Raw genomic sequence first — 23,737 nt, 5'->3', positions numbered from 1 at the left:
CCATCACTGGAAAGCTCTGAACTGGAAGTTCTCCCTGAGGACAGTCTCTAGCCTCTAACCCGGGCAGGGACACTTCCCAGCAGCCTGATATATGATGGCTCAGTTTTGGTTGGAACTTTGGGGCTTGCAGCCTGCCGGGTAGGCCACCGCACTGCTGAACGGCTTTTGCCATTTGCATCCACTTCCTTCTTTCAAGTTGCAATCTCCCCCTAAAAGCCCCTAGTCATAGTTCTGGTCTGCCTTCCGGGATCCTTCAGTGTGTACCTGCTTCTCCAGGTGCCTTCCCCCACCAGTCTTTTCTTCTCAGGGCTGAAGGCCTCCCGCATGTGGTTCACAGGATCTGGCTCCAGCTGGCCATCTATTTTCGAGGGTACTTAAGCTGTGCAGTTGCCTCTCTGAGCGTGAGCACACTATCCCTGATGTGGCTTGAATATTGCAGAATATCAGGTCTAGGGTAGCGCCCTCTATCCCCTCCCCAATTCTGGACACTACACCTCTATTAATGCAGCCTGAGACAGTGCCTAACTTGGCCTCCAGCCACTCAGGACACCAAGTTTGCCAACAATTGAAGCCTAGCAGGCAGGACTCTCCCTAGCTTCATTCTCTGGGACCAAAGATCTGGGGGTCTGGTGCTCCTTAAATCTGGAGAAATTCACTCTGGTTCTGAGCCCCTCCCATGCCCTTGGCAGACCTATTGCTCTACGAAAGATTCATCCAGCAGCTGCTCAGTGGCACCCTCTGGCATTTCTCATCTGCCAGGTGTTCACCCAGACAACCAGGAGGGCTCCGCTATAGATGGGAAAGCTGAAGCTCCAGAGAGGTTAAGGCACTCTCTCAAGGTCACACAGTATGAAGAGGCTGAGATGGGATCAGCATTCCTGACTGATATTTCCTAGAATGTCTCTGCCCAGATTCTAAGGCAGCTCTTTGGGCTGGAGAGGAAATTGAATTTTCAAGGGGCTGACCAGGAGGAGATAGGGCGGTGGGGAGGATGTCTGGCAGAACCCCGTGCAGCTCAGAGGGTGAGAGGCCTGTGTATTAAGCCTGAGGGGCTCTGAAATATTAATGTCCCTTTCTTTGCTGAGGGGAAAATGTTCCCTGGAGGTTGACATTTCTAATTAACTTTAATGTTAGGTCAGAATCCACCCCACCAGCTGCTATTCTCACTTAGTAAGAAGACTTAACAAATTAACACCAGAAAATGGTTCTCTGGAAACTTTCTCTGAGGCCTGGAGAAGCTGGGGGAGGCACAGAGTTCCTCTCTCCTGCCAAACAGGGGGAGGAGCTCCTGGCTGAGCCAGCAACTCTTCCATCAGACATGGCCTTTTACACGTGTGGAAACTGAGGCAGGGAACAGGGTCCCAGTTTTACCATTAATAACATTGACATGCCCTTTCTCTTCTCTAGGCCTCAGCCTCCCCTTTTTATTTATTTTTAAATTAAATTTAATTTTTTTGGCTATGCTGCACAGCATGTGGGATCTTAGTTCCCCGACCAGGGATCAAACCCGTGCCCCCTGCAGTGGAAGCGCAGTCTTAACCACTGGACCGCCATGGAAGTCCCATCCTCCCCTCTTTAAAAGGGGCATAAGTGAACTAAAATTCAAGACTTCGCAAACATTCCCATCCTGATACCTCTAAAGCAGAGGATAATGATTGTAAATGTCAGGCCTCAAGGATGTAACCCAGAGCCGTTACCCCAGGTGGAAAATGTCTTTAACGGGTCACATTTTACATTAATAGCGCACACAAATTTTACATTCTATTCCAAACATTTCTCTGTCTGTTGAACATATAAATATTTGTCTTAAAATAATCTTTGAGTAAAACTGACGCTCCAAGAAAACGTCATATGGCTTCCTGTCATTCAACCATAAGCTCCAGTTTGAAAGAAGAGAAATTAAGATTTATTAAACAGTGGCCATATGCCAAACACTGTGTAGGCACTTTAGACACAGCCTCTCATCTCATCTGCACAGCAATCCTCTGAGCTTGATACTATTATCATCTCTTTACTGTTAAGGAAACTGAGGCTCAGAGAGGTTCAGTAAGTTGTCTAAGGTCACCCAGCAGATGGACTCCAATGAAGAATCACAGAGCCAGTTTGCTTCCACAGACCGTGTCTGCTCTGAGACCAGGATTATGAGGCCACAAGTCTCCTCAAAAATCCCAGCACCTTACAATGAGCCTCAAATATGGTGAATGTCTCAGAAACAACCTATCTCGGCCCACCACAAACCTATGGAATCAGATTCCACTGGAGCAGGGCCAGGAATATGGTTAAAAATCATACTTGAGGGACTTAGAATGCTGACCTGATCCCAAGGGAATTCTTCGAGATAATGCATTTTGAAGGTTGTCCCTGGTGCTTTCATAGACGCTTGATCTGCTCTGGCACCAGGCTATGGTGATGGAGTGACCATCTCCTGCCCCTGCTTTGCCCCAGCTGGGAATGACCGGAGAGGGACACGCATAGGGTGGGGCTGGTCTTCCAAACATCGTGGCAGAGTCGGGAGGCAGTCAACGGCGTTTAGTGTGTGAAAACTGCCTTAAATAAGCCTGCATGGCAGCTGTGCAAAAATATTTATTACATAACAAAATGCTCTTGTCCCCATCATTGTATATTCCTTTAGAAGCAAATCATCTAAACTCCTGAAAATATCTCAACCGGCACAGCTGTGATCTCTCCAGGTCAATGCTGTTTTTCTAGATCTCAGAGACTCCCCAGGCATCTCTGACACACACCGGAGTGTGAGAACCCCCTCCCTTGCCGGTCTCCCTGTCCTGGGGGAAGAAGGAGGGCTGGGTACAGGCAGAACAGCAGGATGTCACTAACTCGTCCAAGGATCTGGTGTCCCCTGGGCGGAAGCCAGCGCTCCATCCTCCCTCCTCCAAGCTCCAAGCATCTTTCCACATGCCAAGGCCTCCTCAGCTGAGCCAGGCCCTGGAGCCACACTGCCTGGATTCATAACCTAACTGTCCCCTTTACGAGCTCTGGGACCTTGGGCCAATTTACTCAACCCCTGAGTTTCTGGGCTGTCGGATGGGGTTCATCACAGTACCTACTTCTTAGCTTGTTGTGAAGCTCAGGTGACTATCCAGCACTTGACACAGGTCTAGCACGCAGCAAGTACCCCATAAAAGGCAGCCATTTTTCCTATTACCATCCTATTATTTCCTCTCTTACTATCAGATCACCGTTATCTGGGGTCTTGCTCCCCCTTTCATCCGAGGGCTTGTGAAGACTATTAGCCACTGGCTATAGTCACCCCCGCATTTTGGGTCGGCCTTAGGCAGTGTTTCCCATATTCCAGTTTGTTGAATTTCCTATTGATACATTTTTGCTTTCCCTTCCCTTACTATAATTACTTCAAGTTTTTAAAATCAACTTGTGTTTTTTTTTTAAATCCAAAAACACTGCCAAAGGAAAATGTATACTACTATGATACATTTATGACTTGACTATGTTAATTTTTTCTAATACGTGTTAAAGTCAACACATAACTGCTACCGTGAGAAAAGTCCATCCAGGCACCTCACACAGGGAAATGGCACCCCACCGTGTACCCAGTCTATAAGGAGCCAAAGCGAGGCTCTTTGTAGGGAAACAGGACACAAAGCTGGCCTTGCGGTCCCTTCAGGCCGGAGACGGTCGGCAAAGGGGGCCTGCCAGGAGGCCCAGGGGCCCAGATGCTGAAGGCAAGACCCCTCCTACCTTTGGTGTCTTCATCCTCAATGGTGGTGTTGGTGCTCTCTGAAGATTCCTGCCAAAGAGAACACGGGAGGTGGTGAGGCCCGCTTGCCAAGCGGGAAGAGGTGTGGTCTGCCTGATGCTGCGGCCCCGTTGCCGTAAGCCTCGTGGGCTCTGCCATCCAGATGCTGCACTGAAAACCCTGTCAGACTTCCAAGCCTAAGGAGGGGACGGGCCCAACTAAGCAGGTGGCTGGTGGCTGGTGGCGGGGATGGGGGTGTAAATGAAGGGGTGGATGTGTGGAGAGCCCTGGCCTTTCTGGAAGGGGGTCCTGAGCCCTGTCTGCTTGAGGGAGCAGAGAGGGGGTGTGGAGGGCAGAGAGGCACATGGTGGCCACAGGATGGGGAAGGAGTACACACACTGGCAGGAGAGGAAGAGAGAGACGGGGGGAGGCCCAGTGTGACAGAGGCTGGGCTTTCCAGGGGGAGAAAAACCACACAACTGAGGGAGACAGCAATGGAATCAGAAGAAGAGGGACGTGGGCCACCATGCCACCGCAGGAACCCCTAGACGGTGGCAGGGGCTGGTGGCTCCTCTGCCACCGGCAGGCCCTGGGTAGGCTCACAGAAGCTCAAGAAGGGCCTCTACGGCGCCCGCCACTTCGGCCAAACCAAGCCCCCCAGTGGCCACAACTGGCACAAACCAAGTCCTGAGCTGAGTTCCAGAGCAGAGGGCAAGGCGAAGCGAGAAGCCACGGGCTGGATGTGGGATGGGGTTCAAATCAACCTTCGCAGCTGAGGGAGTTCTCAGGTCTACCATCAGGCTGCTGGCCTGGGTCATGGAGTTGGAGGTGTCAACAGAAACACGCCAACAACACGCACACACAACACACATATTGTCACACAAGGCACACGTACCAAGCACACCCTGAGCACCCTCTCCCCGCCCGGGTTCCCAGTGTAGCCTGCAGGAGCGAGGCAGGAGCGAGGGTTCGAGGCCCAGGATTTACCGGCGTTTGGGAGACGGCAGACACTCACCATTAACTGAACGCTGGAACTGGACTTTCTTTTCTGGAAAAACAAGGAGAAGAGATGGGACAGGAAAAGACACAGCGTGAAAACGGCAGGGAGCAGAGGAACGAACAACAGGGGAGGGGTGGAAGGAGGATGGGCCTCAGGGTCATCCTCTGTGGTTCCTTGCCGGCAATGGCATTGGGACAAGGAGTCAGGGCCACCAGCAGCAGCTGACCTGGCAGGGCCAGGCCTCTCTCAGCCTAGAGTTCTGGGGCCTCGTGCACAGCTGCCTGGGTCTCGACAAGCCAACCATCAAGCTGCGGGCTAAGCCTCTCTTGGACCGGGGCTCCCCCCATGCTAAGTTCAGATGGAGGAGGTAAATCCTGGGTCTCAGATACCAGGTGCCTAAGGCCTCCAGAATCCTAAGCTCTTGAAGGACGAAAAGGCGCTCGGGTCTGGAGATGAGGCCCAACGTCTCCTCCTAGACTCCTCCTGTGTCTCTGCTGAAGAGACCCCACTCCTAGTTTGGTTGAGTGTCATAGCCACTCAGGAAACTTGTCCAAAATATACATAACCAGGCCCCCTCTAAGGAGTCTGATAACTAGGTCTGGGCTGGGGCCTGGGCATCTTTATTTTAAACACTATCCCCAGGTGATTCCAAAGCAGAGACAGGTGTGGGAACCACTCCTCTAAGTGGCCTCAGAAGTCCTGCTTGTGCCCACAGCTTCCCAGTGACTGGCCTATTCGGCTCCTTCATGCTGATAGAGAAACTGAGGCAAAGGCAGACACACAGCTGAGCCCAGAATTCGAGTCTTTGGGCCTTGCCATTCAGCCTATTCTAGCTTTGGGGGCATTTGTCATTTCCCCTGTATAATCGACTGTGGAACCAAGGGAAGGAGAGAGGAACATGTAGACTGTCTTCTCCTTCTTTCAGCTCTAAGCCTGGAGTCTTAAAGACTCACACTCATAGAAGGTTACAGGCCAAGACCGACACTTGCATTGAGCAGACAAGAACCTGGGGTCCAGAGACGGGCAGCGATCCACCCAAGGTCGCTCAGCTAGCTACTAGCAAAGAAGAGGCTGGAACCCCCAGTGCAGGCCCTCTCCTCTGTCCAGGTCTCCAGGTACCCACAGCCTGATGGCTCTTCAAAGGCTTATCCTGGAAGCACTTACATCTGAGAGGCCAGGAGGCTCTCCCCTTGCTGCTCTGTGTGGGGAGCAGAGGGGAGACCTGAGATGCCTCCGGGTAGGCCTTTGCCAGTGGGAGGCACTGGATATTCTCCAAGTGTCCTCAGGTCTAAGTCTGGGCTTTCTGACTCCAAGATCCAGGAGCCTCTGAGCGCCAGGAGCCTTAGATCCTATCCTGTCCTCTCCATCCAGGGCCTCTGCATGGAGGTGGCTCACTGGGCATTTCCAGTGTAAGTGCTCACAGCCCCTGCCTCTGCCCCAGCTGGCCCCGGGCAGTGTGACTCCTGCAAGGCAGCAGCCTGCAGCCAGCCCCTCCTTCCCTGCCCTGTCCGCCTAGCGTTGGCCTCACTCCTGGCTGGAGCCGGGCCAGGCACAGCGTGTGTTGGAGGGGACAGGCCCACACAGCTCGGCTGTCGGCGGAAACCTGAGGAGCAGCATGAGGGCCAGGAGGTTCCAGGCGGGACACGAGGAGGCAACACAGAGCAGAGACTGCATCAAATTCGGACGCACAGTGACAGGATGGGACATGGGGGAGAGGGGTCATGACGCACGGATGGGACACCAACAGGGGGCAGTGAGTGGGGTTGAGGGGTGGGAGCGGTCAGCCCCTCTTCATGAAAGTAGAGGCCTAGGAGTGGCTGGGACCGGGGGCATCGCTTCTTGGTGATAGAAAGACTCGATTTTCCTGAATCACGAAATGATGATGACACTAATAATAACCCTACACCGACCAGCATGTCAGTTTCATTTAGAAAGTGAACTGTCACCAAAAGTAGAGTCACATCTCTTAGAACCACGTGAAGAACATGGTTCTAAGGTTGGCAGGGATGGTAGAAACAGAGGATGGTCAAAGTTAGCCTTGAAAAGCCCTTAAAAGCCCATAAAGTACAGTATTGTGTCATATCTTGAACTCCAACCCGCCAGTTTTTCCTCCAGCGTTGGAACCGATCACTGCTTCTTCAGTGAAGCCCCAGGTGGAATCAGTGGTCCGTCTCTAGGGACCGAGTTGTAGTTCCTGCTTTGGCCGAGCACATGTTGGCTACAGGAGCATCCCAATGCGACTCCACCAGGCCCACCCCGGTGGGAGCCTCTCACCAGCCTCCCTGAAAACAGCGCTTCTCCTCTTGCACAGATGACGGAACTGATGGCCCAGGTCCCCAAGGGAGGGAACAGTGGGGCCCAGGCTCAAACCCCTGGCTTCTTGACTTGAGGTCCATTTTCAGTCATAGTAAAAACATGAATGGACCTCCCTCCTCTTGCAGGCCGGGCTCCCCAAATCCTGGGCAAATCCCCCTGGGTTACTCCCGTCTTCCGGCTGGATGTCCCTGCTCCTCCATCCCAAGGAAGGGGAGGAGGTTGAGCTGCAGAGAAAGGGTCGGGCCAGGAATAGCCTTTGAGTGTCTCTTCCTCCACACCCAGGCCACCCTGAGAAGTCACTGAGGGTCTGTCCTGTCCTACAGGAAGCAGCGGTTTCTTCAGCTGTGCCCACTGGAAGGCCCTGCAGTGACCAGCCAGAGCCCCGCCACGCTACGAGATGCCCTTGCCCTCAGACAGCCTCCGCCTCCTGGCCTTGCCCAGAGAGGAGCCAGACAACAGCTTCGTCCCACGACCCAGCCTGAGGGAGGCCCTGACCAGGGCTTTGCCAGGGCTACACCCGAGTGCCAAGCAAACGGCGGCAGCTCTCCTGCAGCCCCTCCTCCTCCACCTACCTGGGCCCCAGGCCACTAGCGCCTGTGGCCTCTGCCCCATATCCCCCAAATATGATTTTCCCCAGGGGACCCAGTACCCGCAGTGTCTACACACTAGGGCCAGATTGAGCCCCAGCTGCTCCAAGCCTGCCCCCTTCCCCTGCAAGTTGCACAGCCCCCCATCACCCTTTCAAATTGGGAGGGGAGGGGGGTGACTCATGGGTAACCCAAAACAGCAGGTAAGCCAAAACTCAATTCTGGATTCCATTACAGCATTGGGGATGGCTGTGTGTCAACTGTATAAATTGGGCTGGCTTTAGATCTGTGTTTTCCAAGTATTTTCTCGAGCAAACTTCAAGAGAAATCTTACCCGAAAGTCCAACACGTAAAGCAGAAAAGATAATACTACTGACTAGCATCTCATGAGCATGTATCGCACGCCAGCACCATGCTAAGTCCTCAATGCACAGTATCTTAGTTCATCCTCACAGACAGCCCTGGGAGGTGGGAAACCCTGCTCACCCGTTGCTTGAATGAGGAAACACAGGCTCAGGAGATTCAAATAATGGGCTGTAAGCTCACCCAGGCTCTCTCAGCCACTGCGATGGCTGGTCCACGGAGCTGTTCAGGCTGAAGTGGGTGTGAGAAGCCCCCAATCCTCTCTGCTTGGCGTCCCCCTTCCAATCTCTCCCCATCTGCTGCCAGAGGTACCTCCCCAGAACCTTTGGGCTCCAAGGAGTTCCATTTGTAAACCACTGGCTTTGACTGATAACCAAATAATTACATATTCCTCAAGCACCCAAGATGAGAAGGGAAAATGATTTTTTCTTGTTTGTTTGTTTTTAAAGTTGAAATCTTGGAAATCATGGAGTTCACAGCCCTCCCCCCTCCCACTGTACCTATGGGGAAACTCAAGCCCCCAGAGGGCCAAGGGCAGAGAGGAGGGCCATATCCTGGCCTCAGGCAGACAGCCCAGATCCCCTCCCATGCCACCCCCGGCAGACCAAAGCCAGGGGCCTGAGACCCTAAATGCCACTACAAACCAAGCCGTGAAGCCACCAGCCCACCTGAGTGGCTGTGTTTGGAAAGCATCCCACACATTCCAGTGTCCTGGGCACAGCCCAGCCCTGGGGCCCTGGCCAGGCAGGGCTCTGAGCCCAGAAAAAGGCAGGGTCTCGAGAGAGGAGAGTCCACAAGGCGAGCCAGTGGCAGGGGAAGAGGGAGCTGCAGAGAGTAGGGGACCAGGCAGAAAGTAGGGGACAAGGCCCCAGAGAGCAGAGGGAGAAGAGAGAGGAGGGAGGGAGGGGTCAGTGGGGTGTGGAGGAAAGCAGCTCGGGCATCAGGGGTGAGGACGGGGCAGGCCTGGGTCGGGCAGAGGAGGGGATTCTTAGCACTGAACCGGCAGGCCTTGATGGGGCTGGGTACCTCTGGGTATCAAAGCCAAGAGGATTGGCTGTCCATCCCCTGCAGGCTTTGTAGGCTGGACTGGGGCATGCACTGGGTCAGGGGCCCATTCCAGCCAGCCTACACTCGGGAAGGAGGAGGTCACCCCTCATGACATCTCTGTCCCTTCTTTGCACCCACTCACTCACCAGTCCTCCAGAACCTCAGAAATCTCCTTTGACCGGCCCTCATGCCCACCCCAACCCCAGGCCACCTGCCTCTCCCACCCTCTTTCAACCCTCCCCTCCCCCACCTGCCCCCCGCCAATCCTGGTGGGAGGGTGGGCACCGTAGCCCAGGTCCGGGTCTGGGGATGCCAGGCTGCACGGGTGAGCACATCTGCCCAGAACACCATCGGCAAGGCCTGGCTCTTGTCCCAGCCCTGCAAGCCAGGACCTGTGGGCGGAAACGCTGTCAGAGGCAGACCCTGCCGTGCTGGCCGGGACTTACCTTCACACCATCGTTCTTCTTGTTTCCTCCACTCTTCCCGCCTGCAGAGGAGAAAAAGTAGAGGGTTACCAACACCAGGCAGGGCACCAGGGCCCACAGGGCGAGGAAGAGCAACATCCACGGGCAGCGGAGGGCACAGAGCCGGAGCAGCGACGTGGGGAGACCTCCTCCCCTCCCTCCTCTTCCTTCCTGGGCAGCCCTGGGTCTGCCGGTGGCCCGTTGGGTGGGAGTGGGCCTGGGTTCTCAGCAATCTCAAGTGTGACCCTCTGGCTCCATGGGTTGAGGGAGGTGCCCGATGTGTCCCAGGACCGTGGGATTGCTGTTTCAGTCTGGGGATTCCCTCCAGATCCTGGTCACCACCCGTGCTAGTGGTGGCCAACCCGGAGGCCCGGCTGCCCAGCCCGGGGCTGGACGCTCCCTCCCCGCCCCGGCCGGCTCTAATTTTAGCCCCATGCTGCTGCGGAGTCATGTGTCCAGCCCTGCCTACTCACTCTGGACAGCTGCAAAGCTGCATTTTGCTGGTGATAAGAAGCAGATGCCCCCGCTCTGGGGCCCACCCCTGCCAGAGCACCCATCCCCTGCAGAGGCCTCCCTACCCTCAAACACCAGAGCCCCACACTGGGGCTGGCTGTGTCCCTGGTGGCTGGGAAAAGCAGAGCAACAGCTCTCAGGGAGGCCCCACCTGTCATTTCCCATTCCCTTCCTTCTCACCTCTTGGTCAGAGACCTTGGAGAGGGCATCAGTCAGGAAATGGGATCAATGACCAGCCCTGTGCAGCCTGACACCTGGCTGCTTCAAACCTCAAGCAAATGGCCTTAAGTTAAAGCAGACAGTATCTATAAAGTGCTTAGCACAGCACTTGACGTGTATGTAGTAGATGCTCAGTAAATGGTAGCCACTGTAAGTCCTTTTCCTGGCGGCCTGGAGAGAGTGAGCTGGGGAGGAGGGGTGGTACTGGACATTGATGCCCCAGAGGCTTGGAGGGCTGGGGCTCATGGCTTCTCCAGCTCCCCAGTCATCCTCACATTTCCACCTATGACCCCTCTCAGGCTCTCATGCAACTTTTCCCTCTTGCGAAGCAAGGCAGTGGTGGGGTTGGGGGAGTACCTCTGGATCCCGAAGCTGAGACGAATGGCCAGCCATCATCATGGGCTTTGTGAGCTAGACCAGGATGCACAGCAGCAGGGAGAGGACTTGCCCCCCAAGCCTCCAAGGAGGCCCCTCTCAGCTCCAGCCCACTATTACAGGACTGTGGGCCCCGTGAAGCCACATATTCTGATTTTCAAGAGAAGTCAGTAATCTGGGATTTTCTATGAAATCTCCTGGTTTTTAAGTGCTGGAAACTCTTGCCAGAAAAAATTTGTTAAACACCACTGGTGCCCCCAAGCACATCGAGAGAGAGAGAGAGAGAGAGAGAGAGAGAGAGAGAGAGAGAGAGAGAGAGAGAGAGAGAGAGAGAGATTGAGAGAGAGAGAGAGAGAGAGAGAGAGAGAGAGAGAGAGAGAGACTAACCCTGGGCTCTGTTTTGTGAGCTCTGGACTAGAGTGCCCTAGGGGCACTTCAGTTGTTAAAAAAAGACTCTGACTGCCTGGGTGGCTCAGCTTTCAGTTTAAGGAACTGCAGGATCCTTGCCTGGGGAGAGCGTGGGAAGGCAGTCCGGTGTGGTAGGGAAAGCCCGAATCTGAAGTTGCAGGGTCTTCCCAGCCCTGGGTCTCATTCTCCCAGCTGGTTAAATGTGCAGGTGGACCCTCTCAGCAATGCCAGGGCTGTAGCTTCCCAGAGCCAACCCCTTGCGGTGGAGCCAGCCACGTGCCGCAGCAGCTCTAGCTGCCCCAACCAGAGGGTCCCTCGGGTGAGCCTTGCTTTATCTGCTCAACTGCCCCATCTGCCGCCCCGGGCTCCCCAGAGAGCAGCCTCTGGCGGACGCTGGCCATGGCACTCTCTAACATGCCAAGGGGAGCTTCTTGCTAAGTCCTGATGCTAATCCCCTCCCCTTCTCTCTTCGGGGCCACATGCCACAGGTCACTGGGCATTTCCTGCCTGAACCAGCCCAGGCCAAGGCCAAAGCCTCCTACCCTGGACTCCTTGGTGACCCAGCCTGATAAGGCACTTGCTCTGGGTCTGGTCACCACTGCACTGAAAGCCTCCCTCTAACAGTGTGACCTGGGGCAGGTCAGAGTTTACCTCCCTGATCCTCTGTTTCCTCACTCAGAAAACAGGGATGGCAATCACCTTGTCACAAAGACCACGTGAGTGAAACCACGGGCACTGCTTCATAACTGTGGGGAACAGGAATACTGCTACTCCCTGGGCCTCGGTCAGTCCCTCCTGGACCTGTACCCTGACATCTATGAGGCCCTTCCCTCTGGCTGGCCCAGCCTGAGAACCCCAGCACTGCTGTGAGGTGGGGGAGCCAGACTTAACCTCTAACCCTTCCTGGTGGGCCCTTGGCTTGATGACCTTTGACCTTTATCTACTTCTGCAGGTTTGCATCAGGTGAGCTAAGTCCCCAGTCATGGGGTCCCCTACAGCCCCCCTCTCCTCAGGCCCTCTGGCCTGAGGGCACCAGATACCCCATATGGCAATGCCCCTACCTCCTGCAGGATGTATTTGGAAATCTGAGGTCCTACCACCTACCAGAGAAGTTCCTGGTGGCCAGCATAGTGGTGAGGATGGCTCCCTGCAACAGATAAGAGGAGGGGGTTTGGGGGAGAGGAGGCCAGAGGTGAGGGGGGAGAGGAGAGACAGAGAAATGGGAGGGGAGTGGGGAAGGAGAGGCAGGTGCTCCATTCAGACACAAAGCCAAAGCCTTCTGCCCCTTGCCGTCCATTCCTCCATTTCTCTCACCCCACAGCCCAGAGACCATCCCCAACTCCCTGGAGAAGGGTGAGGCAGGGATGAGCTAGGCCTTAGCTGGCACCGCTCTGGGTACACGGCCATCCTAGGAGTAGATATTAATAGATTCCACCGGCCTGGCCAGAGCTGGTGGCTGTGCTCCGGGACACCTGTCGGTGGGGCTCCTAAAGGCCAAGGAAGTTTCCTGACGGGGCAAGGACAGTAGACTCTGCACCCCTTGGTCCCCCCCCCTCTCTCCACCCTCTGCCTAGGGCACTCAGCTCCTCACTCCAGTACTAGCTCGCCCCTCTGTGGCTCCTGGGTTCAGAACCCTGGGTTAATGAGGAAAAACCCTCCTCTGTCAATGGAGGGGCTGGGGACCAATGGCCCTCCTGGTCCTAATTGCTGTCTGATTTGAACACTCTCTGGGTCTGACAGTCCATGATTTTAAAACTCCCTGACTGACATTTTGAGACTTCTTCTGTGACAGCTCCCACTGCGGGGTTGGGGGTGAGACGCAATTCTCCTGGCATCATGCTGGCCAGCACCCCGTTGGCCCATGTCCCTGTCCTGAGCCACCATGCCAGGCCTGGGACCAGTTGGTGAGGAGGTTCCGAAGCAGCCAGGGCCTCAGCATCTGTCACTCCGCGTGTGGATGGCTTTTCTGTTCCGACCAGCTGGGGACCCCTTGGTTGCCCTTCCTACCTGCTCAGGGGGTCCCTGGCAAGGTCTAGGCCAGGAGATGTCACGGCCCTGAGAACACACAGACCTGCTGAGAGGCTGGCAGCTTAGGGCCCACCTGGGTCACACTGTGGCTTCCTTGGAGCCACAACCCCTGTCTAGTCCCTCAGCCATTCCTCTCCAGTGCTTGGCAGCTGGGTCTCTCACCCCCACCATGGTCTCCTGCCCAGTCACATGTCACCCCCGGAAACCTCTCCCAGCCACGCCGAAGCACTTGCAGTCCCCCTAAGGGGTCATGCTCACGCCTCCAGACTTCTGCACAGGCTTTTCTCTGCGTCTGGAACATCTGCCCAATCTGTCCCTATACTGTTAATACCTGCTTATCCTTCGGGATCTCAGCTGAAATGACACTTGCCCAGGAAGGCTTCTGGGATCCTTCCCATGGCCTGCTCCATGGCCCTGCTATGCACTCCCACAGCCTCAGGGCATGTGGTCACAGCACTCACCACTGCCCCATAACGTCTCCATCACTCGTCTGTCCTCACCGCTGCTCACTGCCCAGCCCAGGCAGCTGGCGTTCAATAACACTTGTTGACTCAACAAAGGAAAGAACTAGTGAGCGGGTCTCTTGGCCACTGCGGAGACCCAGGCCAAGCTACTCCCACAGCCGGGGGGCGTGGAGGGTGAGGACCTGCTGTTACCTTCAGTTTTCTCCTGGCGTTGAACTTCTTCAGGCAGTCCACGGTCTCCTGTCTGTGCATGCAGGAGGCCACGGTGGACCGGTGCTGAAGGGAGTGGGGGAGAGGTCTGTGAGCGGAAGGCAAGCCCTCCCTCCCCATCCAGAGTATCCTATGGATGTGGCTGCCATCTTGGGGGAATGATTTTTTGTTCTAGGGGATGGTATAAACATCCTGGCGGGGCTTCCCTGGTGGTGCGGTGGTTGAGAGTCCGCCTGCCGATGCAGGGGACGCGGGTTTGTGCCCCGGTCAGGCAGGATCCCACGTGCCGCGGAGCGGCTGGACCCGTGAGCCATGGCCGCTGAGCCTGCGCGTCCGGAGCCTTTGCTCCGCAACGGGAAAGGCCACAGCAGTGAGAGGCCCGTGTACCGCAAAAAAAAAAAAAAAAAAAAAAAAAAATCCTGGCAATGGACATTCAAAGCCAGTAACACCCCCAGTCATTGTGCCAACCCAAAATACCTCCCACTTGCCACTCTCCCCCTGAGAACAACAGTGGGGTCGGTGTCTCTTGGATTAAGCTCCGTCGGCCCCATGCTGGGCCCTCAGGCCCAGAAGCAGGGGCCAGGCCTCTGTAGGGGCCTTATTCCTGAGGTCTGGAGGGGCTCCCAGGAGGGGCCTTGCTGAGGAAGGCTCACCGAGATCCAGGGGTGCTTGAGGGCCTCGGCGGCCGTGATGCGTTTGGATGGGTTGATGGTCAGCATCTTATTGATCAGATCCTTGGCTTCCGGGGTGACGGTGTCCCATTCTGGTGACGGGAACTGGAAGGGGCAGAGGGGCCAGGTTTGCCCAGCCTACCCCAGGCCACCCCTGCGATCCCCCAGCCCCTGACTGGCAGGGGAGCAGGCAGGGGTCCTAGTGTCCTTCTACTCGGGCGTCCACAACCAGGAAATGGCGCAGGGTCCCCTGAACCCAGGACAAATCAGAACAATGGCCGGGGAAAGGAGGCCTCCCTCTGCTCTTCTGAAGCTGTGCCTTATGTGCAAAGCAGCCAGACAGTGGTTAGAGCCCAGACTTCAAAATCAGAAGTTTGGCTTCAAGTCCTGGCTCTGCCTCCTGGGCTGTGTGAGCTTGGGCAAGTCATGTGACCCTGAGAGATGTTGTGAGGATTAAATATGATATAGAACACGTAGCATATAGCTCAATAGACATCAGCCATGCAGAAAAGCAGTACAGCTTGGTTGTTAGAAGCATGGACACTAGAGCCAGACTGCCCGGGTTTAAATCCCAGCTCTACCGTTTCTTAGCTAAGTGGTCTGGGCATTTATTTAACCTCTTTGTGCCTCAGTTTCCCTATCCGTAAAATGGGGGTAACAATAGTACCTGTGTCATGACTGGTGTGAGGATTGACTGTAGTAATATATAGAAAGCATTTAGAAGACTGCTATATGTGTTAGCTATTATTACTATTTGTATATATAATATATAATATGTGTGTATGTGTGTGTACATATATCTATATACGTATGTATGTATCTATCTATCTCTCTATACATAGAGAGAGAACCTGGCTCCTGGGGCCTGCCCCCTGACCTCTCACACCACGTTGGTGCTGCTTCTGCCCTCTGGGGCCCCATGGACTAAATCCCATCCCTTAGATGCCCAAGTCATTAGGCACTGCCAGCTCATGGCCTGGCCCCAGTCAGCCCTCAGGCTCCACCTGCTGTTCACCCCATCCCCACCCCATAGCTAGAGAGTGGCAGGAGGCCTAAATGGGCTGGGAGGGTGGGACAGGGTCATCCTCGGGTCTCTGGCCTCACTGGACCTTGGCTCTCACTGGATGGGGCACAGGGGATGACAGGGAGGCTGGAGACAGGAGCAACACTCACATCATAGGCGCCAGCTTTGATCTGCTGGTACAGGCGGTGCTGGTCCTCATCCCAGAACGGGGGATACCCAACCAGCAGGATGTACAGGATGACCCCTGAGGAGAGAACCAGTAGACCTTCAGCCTCATGAGGAGTAGTGATGTGGGGGGCGGTGAGGGAGGAGAACGATGGGAAAGGACAGACAGGGCACCAGAGGGTCAGGCAGCCAGGAGGACTAAGGGGCCTTTGGATGGACTCACCACAGGCCCACAGATCCACAGGCTTCCCGTATGGGTCCTTCCGCAGCACTTCTGGGGAGAGGTATCCGGGTGTTCCTGCGAACCCTGCTCCCCAGACACACAGACAGGCAGACATACACAGAGAGGTTGGCAAGTAAGTAACCCGGAACAAGATCCTGCTGGAAGAGGGATGAGGTTGCCCTGGAGATGGGGAAAACGGCCCCTGCCCCCAGAGCCGGCCAAAGGCTGGAAGCCCTGGCCTGGTAAGATACCAACGCCTCTAGACCAAGGTGGACGAGGACAGAGTATACCTGTCACCACCCCCCCCCCCGCCCGCCCCCAGCACCGAGAGCCTCATGGCAGAGTCATTGATCCATCCCAGGGTCCTGCCTCAGAGTCACAAACTTCTAGCACAACGCTCCTGGCAACCACTACCAAGCAATCGCTGGTGGCTCTAGAGGTGAAATGTCCTTGCCTGTCAGTTCCAGGCTGAGCTGAACCCTCACGCACTCCCCACCCCTTCCAGGAGCTGGTCCTGGGATGGCAGAAGGTCTGTCCCTAACACTGGCTTTGCCCTAAGTCACTTAGGTAGGTCTCTTTTCCTTCTAGGCCTCAGTTTCCTCATCCATGAATAACGGATTAGGGATTCCTATCCTAAACACCTCCCAGCACTGTTGGGAGGATGCGTTGAAATAATGGACACCCAGAATGTTTTAACGAGTAGTTGTAAGAATAGTTCCTATGTAATGAGTGTGTGTGCTAAGCAGGGCTGAGAACTTTCTATGCCTGATCTCATTTAATCCTCACACCACCCCAAGGAACATACTATTATTAGCCCCATTTTATAGATAAAGAAACAAAGGCTCAGGGAGGTGAAATGACTCACCCAAAATCACATACCTTGTAAGTAGCAGAGCCAGGATTTGAACCCAGAGCGCTGGCTCTTAACCACTGATAACATTGCCCACTAAAAAGTGCCCCCGGATAGCTGAAGGGACTCAGTTATGCCAAAATCTCAGAGCACACTGGATCATCTGAGCTTAAATCCTGGCTCTACCCCTGTTCATCTCCCTTGACAACTTTGCTTAGTTTCTTAGCCTCTGTTCCTCATCTGTAAAATCAGGATAATAATCTAGCACCCAGGCTGTTAGGGGAACTCATGGAAGCCCCTGGCCAACAGCGCCGGATGTGCGTGTGAAGAAGTCACATACTGTTTTAATGACAGCCATGTTCCTGCATCAGGCCCCCAGGGAGCTAGGGTGGGTGACCCCCGCTCACTCAGAAGCTGCAGGGAGGGGGGCTCTGCTCCCTGAGCCCCAGATGGGGCGATAGCCGCCTCCTCTGCTCGGGCAGAGGCTTCCTAAGCGGCTGACGTGTCAACTCAAGGCTGGCCCCCAATACCCCTGACAACCCCTGCCCCTACTCACCAAACCATGCCTGCTGTTCCCCCTCCACCTCTATGGCCAGGCCAAAGTCCGCCAGCTTCACTGCGGCGCCCTTGAGCTTGGAGGCGAGCAACAGATTCTCCGGCTTCCCGGGACCAGAGAAAAGAGGGAAAGGGGGAGAGGAAAAAGCCAGAGGACAGTGAACAGATTCAGAACCTCACCTCTGGAGCCCTGGGCTTACAGGAGGAGCAGCTGAGCGACCCAGAGGCACACCGCCCACCCCCCACCTCCCACCCCCAGCCCCAAACACAGAACCCTGAGCTTCCCAGAGAGGGGACTACCCCACTGTAGCCCTCCACCTTCTGCCATAGGAAGACCCTTCTTCAACCTGCCAACCCCTCCTTCCCCTTCCCTCAGAGTTTGGTTCTGGGGCTGAGGTGGGGGTGGGGCAGCGGGGAAACAGCCATCACCACAATAAGGAAAAAGAAGCAACATTTATCGTGCTTCCACTATGTGCCAGCCCCTGGGCTCAGGGTTTTGCATACATCATTCCATTTATTATCTCACCAACCCTTTGGGGTAAGCATTATTATCTCCATTATCCACAGTGGCCTTCTTACATCCCCTGAAACAGTCACGCTTGTTCCCACCTCAGGGCCTTTGCACTTCCTGCTCCCCCTGCCTGATTTGCTCTCCCTCCGTGCGTCACAGGTTTGACTCCTCATCATCCAGCTCTCACCTTCATGTCACCCCCTCCAAGAAGCCCTCCATGACTACTCTATCTAAAGGAGGAGTCCCCAGGTATCTTCTGTCTTAGCTCCTTGTTGTTACCTTCATAGATCTCATCACAATTTCTAATGTGTTTTCCCATCTGTCTATGTGCTTGTTCATTATCCGTCACCTCTGTACAATATGAGTTTCTTATGTGTTCTGTCCACCAATGTATCACCAGCACCTAAAACAGTGGGCGGCACATAGCAGGCACTTAAGTATTTATCACATGTATAAAGATGAGGAAACTGAGGTTCAGAGAGGTTAAGTGACTTGACTGAGATCACACAGCTAGTAACCGATAGAACCAGATCGAGGCATAGTCTGGCTCCAGAGCCGTGCTCTGAACCACTCTAGGCTGAGAGATGTGGGGCCTCCTATGTGCCACCTGGCCTGTGGGGCATGAAGGCTGTCATCTTCTGCTGGGTCTGGAAGACAGGAAATCCCCCTCCTCAGGGCAGAGAGGTATTAAAAGTGGGAACTTTTCGGTTAGAAAGCCCTAGCTTCTGTTCCCAGTGCTGCCACTTCTATGCTGTGGAACTTAGGCAAATTCTTTCACGTCTCTGAGCTTTAGTCTCCTCTCCAAAAAGTGGGGATGATGCTTACCTCGTGGGGTGGCACATGGATTAACTACGATAGTCCCTGTAAAGCACTTCGCAGTGGACTACAAATGCTTGATAAGTATCAGTACTCATATTTTTTGTTTGGGGAGGAAGAGCGGGGGCTCCGAGTCCCTGGAGACAGCTAGTTTCTTCTGACCCCCTTCCCTACTGGGACTTCCGAGGAGTCCCACACCTGACCTTTCACTGCCCCAAACTAGGCAGGATGCAAACAAGTATAGCTCCTTCTGCCCCTCGTTGAGGCCTCTTTGGTCCTCTGGGGACAGTGTTCCCAACACGTCCTGGGTCTCAGTAGCTGTCCTGCCCTGATTTGATGAATGCGCCACTAATTAATCTATCCGGAATGGCCTAAATCTGTGCTGCCTCTCCCTGTTCCTCCTCTCGTGCAGGGGCTATGGTTCTAATGGGAACAGGCCCTAGGGGAAAGCTGCCCTGCAGTCTGACCAGAGACTCTCTTTGCGTGCACACTTGCCTGCGGGTCTAGACTGAGACACCGGGAGCTCACCTGGGCTCAGGTGCAGAGCCACAGATGGCTCGTGACAGTCAGAGGTGAGCAGGGGTTCTGGTCAGAGCACTGCACCCCAAAGAGGGACCTGGACTGACTGCAGGATGCCCAGAGAGGGTACCCGGGATGAGGAAGGCCTGGAAATCCCATCCTAGGGGGGAATGGAGGAGAACAGCCCGCAGAAGCCTTAGGAGCTACTACAAAGCCACTCACGTGCCTCCAGGGTGCTCTGAGCTGGAGGCCTGACCTCTGTGTGGCCCCAAAGGGTAGACCTGGGGTTCACAGGCGAAGCCCCACAGTGGGAAAGATTGAAGGAGCATTTCCTAGTAGTTCAAGGGGCTACCCCATAAGAAGTGAGTTCATAGTCACTGAAAGTCAAAAAGCAGAGGTTTGATGGACACCTGGCAGAGTCACCTAGAAGGGTTAGGCAACCTGCAGAAGCAGGAGGTGCAGTGAGTGGCGTTTTGGTCCCAGCCCACCGGGAGCATGGGATCTGGGGTCAGAAGCCCAGGGCTCCAGCCCTAGCTCAGGCACAACTGAACTGCCTGTTCTCGGGCAAATCCCCTGGATTCTTTAGGCCTTAGTTTCCTGCTCTGCAAAATGGGGGTGGTGCTATGCAGCTACCACACACTGATGCCCTGAAGCCCAGCAGGGGAGCACCGTGAAGCATGTGCTGACCGGGCGAGGCCGTGCAGCTGGTGCCAAGCTTAGACTCCACATCTGCTTAGTCCAGTCCATCTCCTTCGAGTGGGAAGAGGGAGGACGTGGAGGGCCCCAAAGCCTGTTTTCCTACCTCACCACTCCCCTCAGAGGCCCAGAAGCAAGACTGATAACGCGTCTGTGTACCGGGCACTGTGCTGTCTCCTTTGACATCCTCAGCAACCCTGTAACGAGGTTGCTATGGCAACCCCCACCATAAGGGAGGTGAGGCAGTGCAGCTAGAAAGTGGCCCACCTGGGATTTGGACTCCACCAGAGCCAGCCTTGGTGGCCTAGCTGCCTCTCACCTGGCCTGGCACAAAGCACCTGAGGCTGGGAATCGGGAAACCTGGGTCCCCAGCCCAGGTGCTCCACCTCCCTGAGCCCGGTTTCCTCATCTGAAGAGTGGGGGAGATATTCCCCACCCAGCCCAATTCAGGGAAGCTAACGGGGTTCTGATAGCACCCCTGGCTCTGCAGGTGGAGGGAAGGGCAGGGGATGGAGGAGCAGGCTCCCGGTGAGCCGCACCCTCAGGTGGGTCACTCACCTTCAAGTCCCGGTGTACCACCCCCATCTGGTGGCAGTGCAGCACGGCCTCCAGGATCTGCTGGATACAGTGACTGAAGAGAGAGAGGAAGGGGGCAGGGGGTGAGGGCGGGCCTCCCCTGGGGAGCCAGCAGGAGGGAGTGCCCTGCCCCCAGGCACCATTGCCAGGCTGCACCTGGCACTCACCTGGCATCGGCCTCACTGTAGTACTCCCGGGCCACGATGTCTTCAAACAGCTCCCCGCCGGTGACGCTGCGGGGACAGGCAGAGTCACCACCCACAGAGGCCCCAGGGGCCACGTCTCATGGAAAAGTCTCCAGGAAGCCAAGAGTGGGGCCCAGGGACCTCAGAACCTCAGGCCCAAAGGGAGGGGTCCCAGAAGCCACAGGGGTGCTCCCCACTACAACCCCCTTCCTGACTTCCAGCCCACCCTTCCACTGACCTCTCTCCCATCCACCCTCGGGGAGAGCCAGGCTGAGGTTAGAACTGGGGGTGGGACACTCAGAACACGTCATTATGATTTATTAGGCTCCTGGAAACCCAACGACTGGAGCTTTTTTGTTTTTTAATAGACTACTTTTGGGGGGAGGGGGTAGCTAAATTTTTGGTGAACGTGGTGAAATGTTTTGTGAACAAATTTTTTGGTTCACATCAAACTTGAGCAGCAGTACAGAGATTTCCTATAGCCCCGCTGCACATCCCCCCACCCTGACACGCACAGACTCCCCCATTGTCTCAAGTATTGTCCTTTACCCGTGGGACCAGGAGCCACTGAGACCTCTCAGCTCATGTTTGCTTTTCATTCAATTGACTGGCTTTAAAAACTTTAAATTTATTCCAAAAGGAAACTTTATATCACCACTAGAAACTGGAAGACCAGCATCACTGGCCACAAATAGAAATGAAACTAAATATATGATGATGGAAGTTAAAAGTGTTTGTTGGTGTGTCAGGAAAACCAGGCCTACCGTGTTTTGGGAAACTCTGTATCAGAAGAGGTAATTCAGCCCAACCTAGGAGGCATGTGGACTCTTCAGGCCAAGAGACCCAGTGAGGTCATCCCTGCCAAGGCTGTCCCCATTCCCACTCTACATCCCAGGATGGGGCCAGACTCACAGGTCAAAGATCAGGTAATGGTGTCCCTCCTCGGAGATGCTGTCGTGGAGCCGGACTGTAGGAGGGGCCAAGGCAGCTGGTTACGCAGGACACAGGGCTCCCCACTCCCAGCCTCCCTCTCACCCCTCAAATAACCAACATTCCAGTTTCTCCGAAAGTCACTGAGTACAAACCAGTTGCCAGGTGCCTTGACAAATACACATGAACAAATACACAGGATCGCTGACATCAGGCATCCCCAAAAGATGCCTGGGCTTAAAGACTAAAGACCAATGCTTTGGTCAAAGTTTGGTCCCCTTCCCACTCCAACCTTCAGTTTCCCTGCTGGGAAGGCCAGTGTCATGGAAAGACCTGTAGCTCAAATCTCTGTCACTATGCTAGCTGTGTGAGTTTGGCCAAATTGCTATCCCTTTCTGAGCCTCTCTTTCCTTGCCTGGACAATGAGAATGAAACTCCTGGACTCGCAGCCTTCTTGTGAGAATTCCATGAGGCACACAATCGATGTTTACTCAGTGCTGGCCCTGTGCTAATGGCCCTGCTCTCTTCCGGGTCTGAGGTGACAGCAGAGCTGGTGGAGGGGGGAATGACATTGGTCCCTCAGTTCTGGCTGCTGAGAAACTGTCATCTCTTCATACCTCATTTACCAAGAACAAAGGCAGAGCTCCCAGGAGCCCAGAGCTTCCAAATTACCCCCTGAGCTTCTGGGAAAAAAAAGGGGGCCCAAGGCCTGGGGCTGACTCTGTGGTGGGGTCCCACACCCTGCCAGCCAAGGACAAGTTCTCCCAGGACAAGTTCATGTCCTTCCCTGCACCACAACTTAAAAGTGGCCGTGGGGGGGGGGGTGGGCTCAAAGAATTATGGTACATTGCACAATGGAAAATTACACAGCTGTTAAAATAATGTGGCAGTCATGTATCCACTGGTTTGGAATCGTCTCTAAATTATGCTGTTTGGTGAAAAAGCAAAGAGCAAAGCAGTATGCATAGTCCTTTTCTGAAAGGATGTATTTCAGCTTGTGTACAGCATAAGTCTCTCTGGAAGGATACAGAGATGTGGGCACTGAGGGTGCCTTGAGGAGGGGAATTGGGACAGCTGGGGTTGTGGGTCGTTGTGACTTTTCTCTGTAAGCCCTAGTGCCATCTGAATTCCTGCCATGTACATGTATTTCTGACTCAATACTGAGCCCCCTAAAGAGCTTATGGCCCTCATATTGGCACATAAAGTTTGGAGAAGCAGGCATTAAATACCCCAGAGTGTGTCTACAGAGAGGAGGATCAGAGATGGAGGATGAAGGGGATACAAATTTAAATAAAATGTCTTTTAAAAATCTTAAATGATATATATTTACAAATAATGACTGAAAGATGTTTTTAGTATATGTGCTGCTGAAGCGAGCACCTGAAAGATGTTTTTAAACTATCTTAAAGCAAAACTAAAAAGTAGGTAGCCTGAGAGTACATATAATATAATCCTGCTTTAATCATTTATCAACATTTTATTATAAAAAATTTCAAACAGGGCTTCCCTGGTGGCCCAGTGGTTGAGAGTCCGCCTGCCGATGCAGGGGACGCGGGTTCATGCCCCGGTCCGGGAGGATCTCACATGCCGCGGAGCGGCTGGGCCCGTGAGCCATGGCCGCTGAGCCTGCACGTCCAGAGCCTGTGCTCCGCAACGGGAGAGGCCACAACAGTGAGAGGCCCACGTACAGGAAAAAAAAAAAAAAAATTTCAAACAGAGTCAAGAGTCAAGTGAATACCCAAGTACCCACCACCTGGGTTCTATCATTAATGTCTTATTATACTTACTTTATTATATTTCTATCTATCCCTTCGTCCTTTAACCTATTTCAATTTGTTAATGCATTTCAAAGCAAAGATAGGCTTGACTTTTGAAATGTATGTGTCTTGAACTGAGCATCCTGTATTTTCTGAGTGCAGAATCTGACAACTGTACATTGGTGCCCTGCCCAGACGCCCTTTAATAAGATGGTGCAGCCATCCTGCAGCAGTGGGTTGGCTTACCACTCACAGTTGCCCTCCTTCTCTGGAGAATAGCGCACTGCTGACAGAGCCACCTTGCCCACATGGTTACCTATAGCCTTCAGCCAATGATGGACTAATGTGGGGAGGCAGAGTCTGTGCAAAGGGCCTTTCCTCAAGGAGGGACAACTCCAGATGTTTACGTTCCAGAAGCCTCCCCACTGCACCCTCCACCTGGGACCAGGTCAGAGTTAGACTTGACCTGAGGCCACGTTTCTGCTCAGTTCCCTCCCCTCCCTCCATCCTGCTTCACCCCATCCCTTACAGGCTTCCCCTGGGAGCACACCCT

The 23,737-nt window shown here is 54.4% G+C and overlaps 1 protein-coding gene across 4 annotated transcripts in view; it reads right to left on the bottom strand.

Moving 5' to 3' along the window:
• The window catches only part of CAMK2A (calcium/calmodulin dependent protein kinase II alpha), a 63,836-nt gene that overhangs the window by 11,332 nt on the left and 28,767 nt on the right, over nt 1-23,737 (bottom strand). For 2 of the 4 annotated variants that reach the window (XR_004349239.1, XM_032627182.1), the window contains exons 4-14: nt 21,410-21,464; nt 20,480-20,545; nt 20,295-20,367; nt 17,196-17,298; nt 15,790-15,873; nt 15,551-15,645; nt 14,360-14,482; nt 13,689-13,772; nt 12,109-12,151; nt 9,472-9,512; nt 3,715-3,763 (exon numbers count right to left, since the gene is read on the bottom strand). Coding sequence is in view for 3 of the 4 variants with exons in the window: in XM_032627182.1 (XP_032483073.1) it covers nt 3,715-3,763; nt 9,472-9,512; nt 12,109-12,151; nt 13,689-13,772; nt 14,360-14,482; nt 15,551-15,645; nt 15,790-15,873; nt 17,196-17,298; nt 20,295-20,367; nt 20,480-20,545; nt 21,410-21,464 (816 nt within the window). In the remaining variant the exon portion in view is untranslated. Of the gene's footprint in view, nt 1-3,714; nt 3,764-4,727; nt 4,761-9,471; nt 9,513-12,108; nt 12,152-13,688; nt 13,773-14,359; nt 14,483-15,550; nt 15,646-15,789; nt 15,874-17,195; nt 17,299-17,984; nt 18,068-20,294; nt 20,368-20,479; nt 20,546-21,409; nt 21,465-23,737 lie in introns of those variants that run through there. The other 2 variants (XM_032627184.1, XM_032627183.1) reach the window with 2 other exon arrangements.

The sequence above is a fragment of the Phocoena sinus genome, chromosome 3 (assembly GCF_008692025.1).
Source record: "Phocoena sinus isolate mPhoSin1 chromosome 3, mPhoSin1.pri, whole genome shotgun sequence".
Lineage (NCBI taxonomy): Eukaryota > Metazoa > Chordata > Mammalia > Artiodactyla > Phocoenidae > Phocoena > Phocoena sinus.
This window is presented reverse-complemented; position numbering and strand designations above follow the sequence as displayed.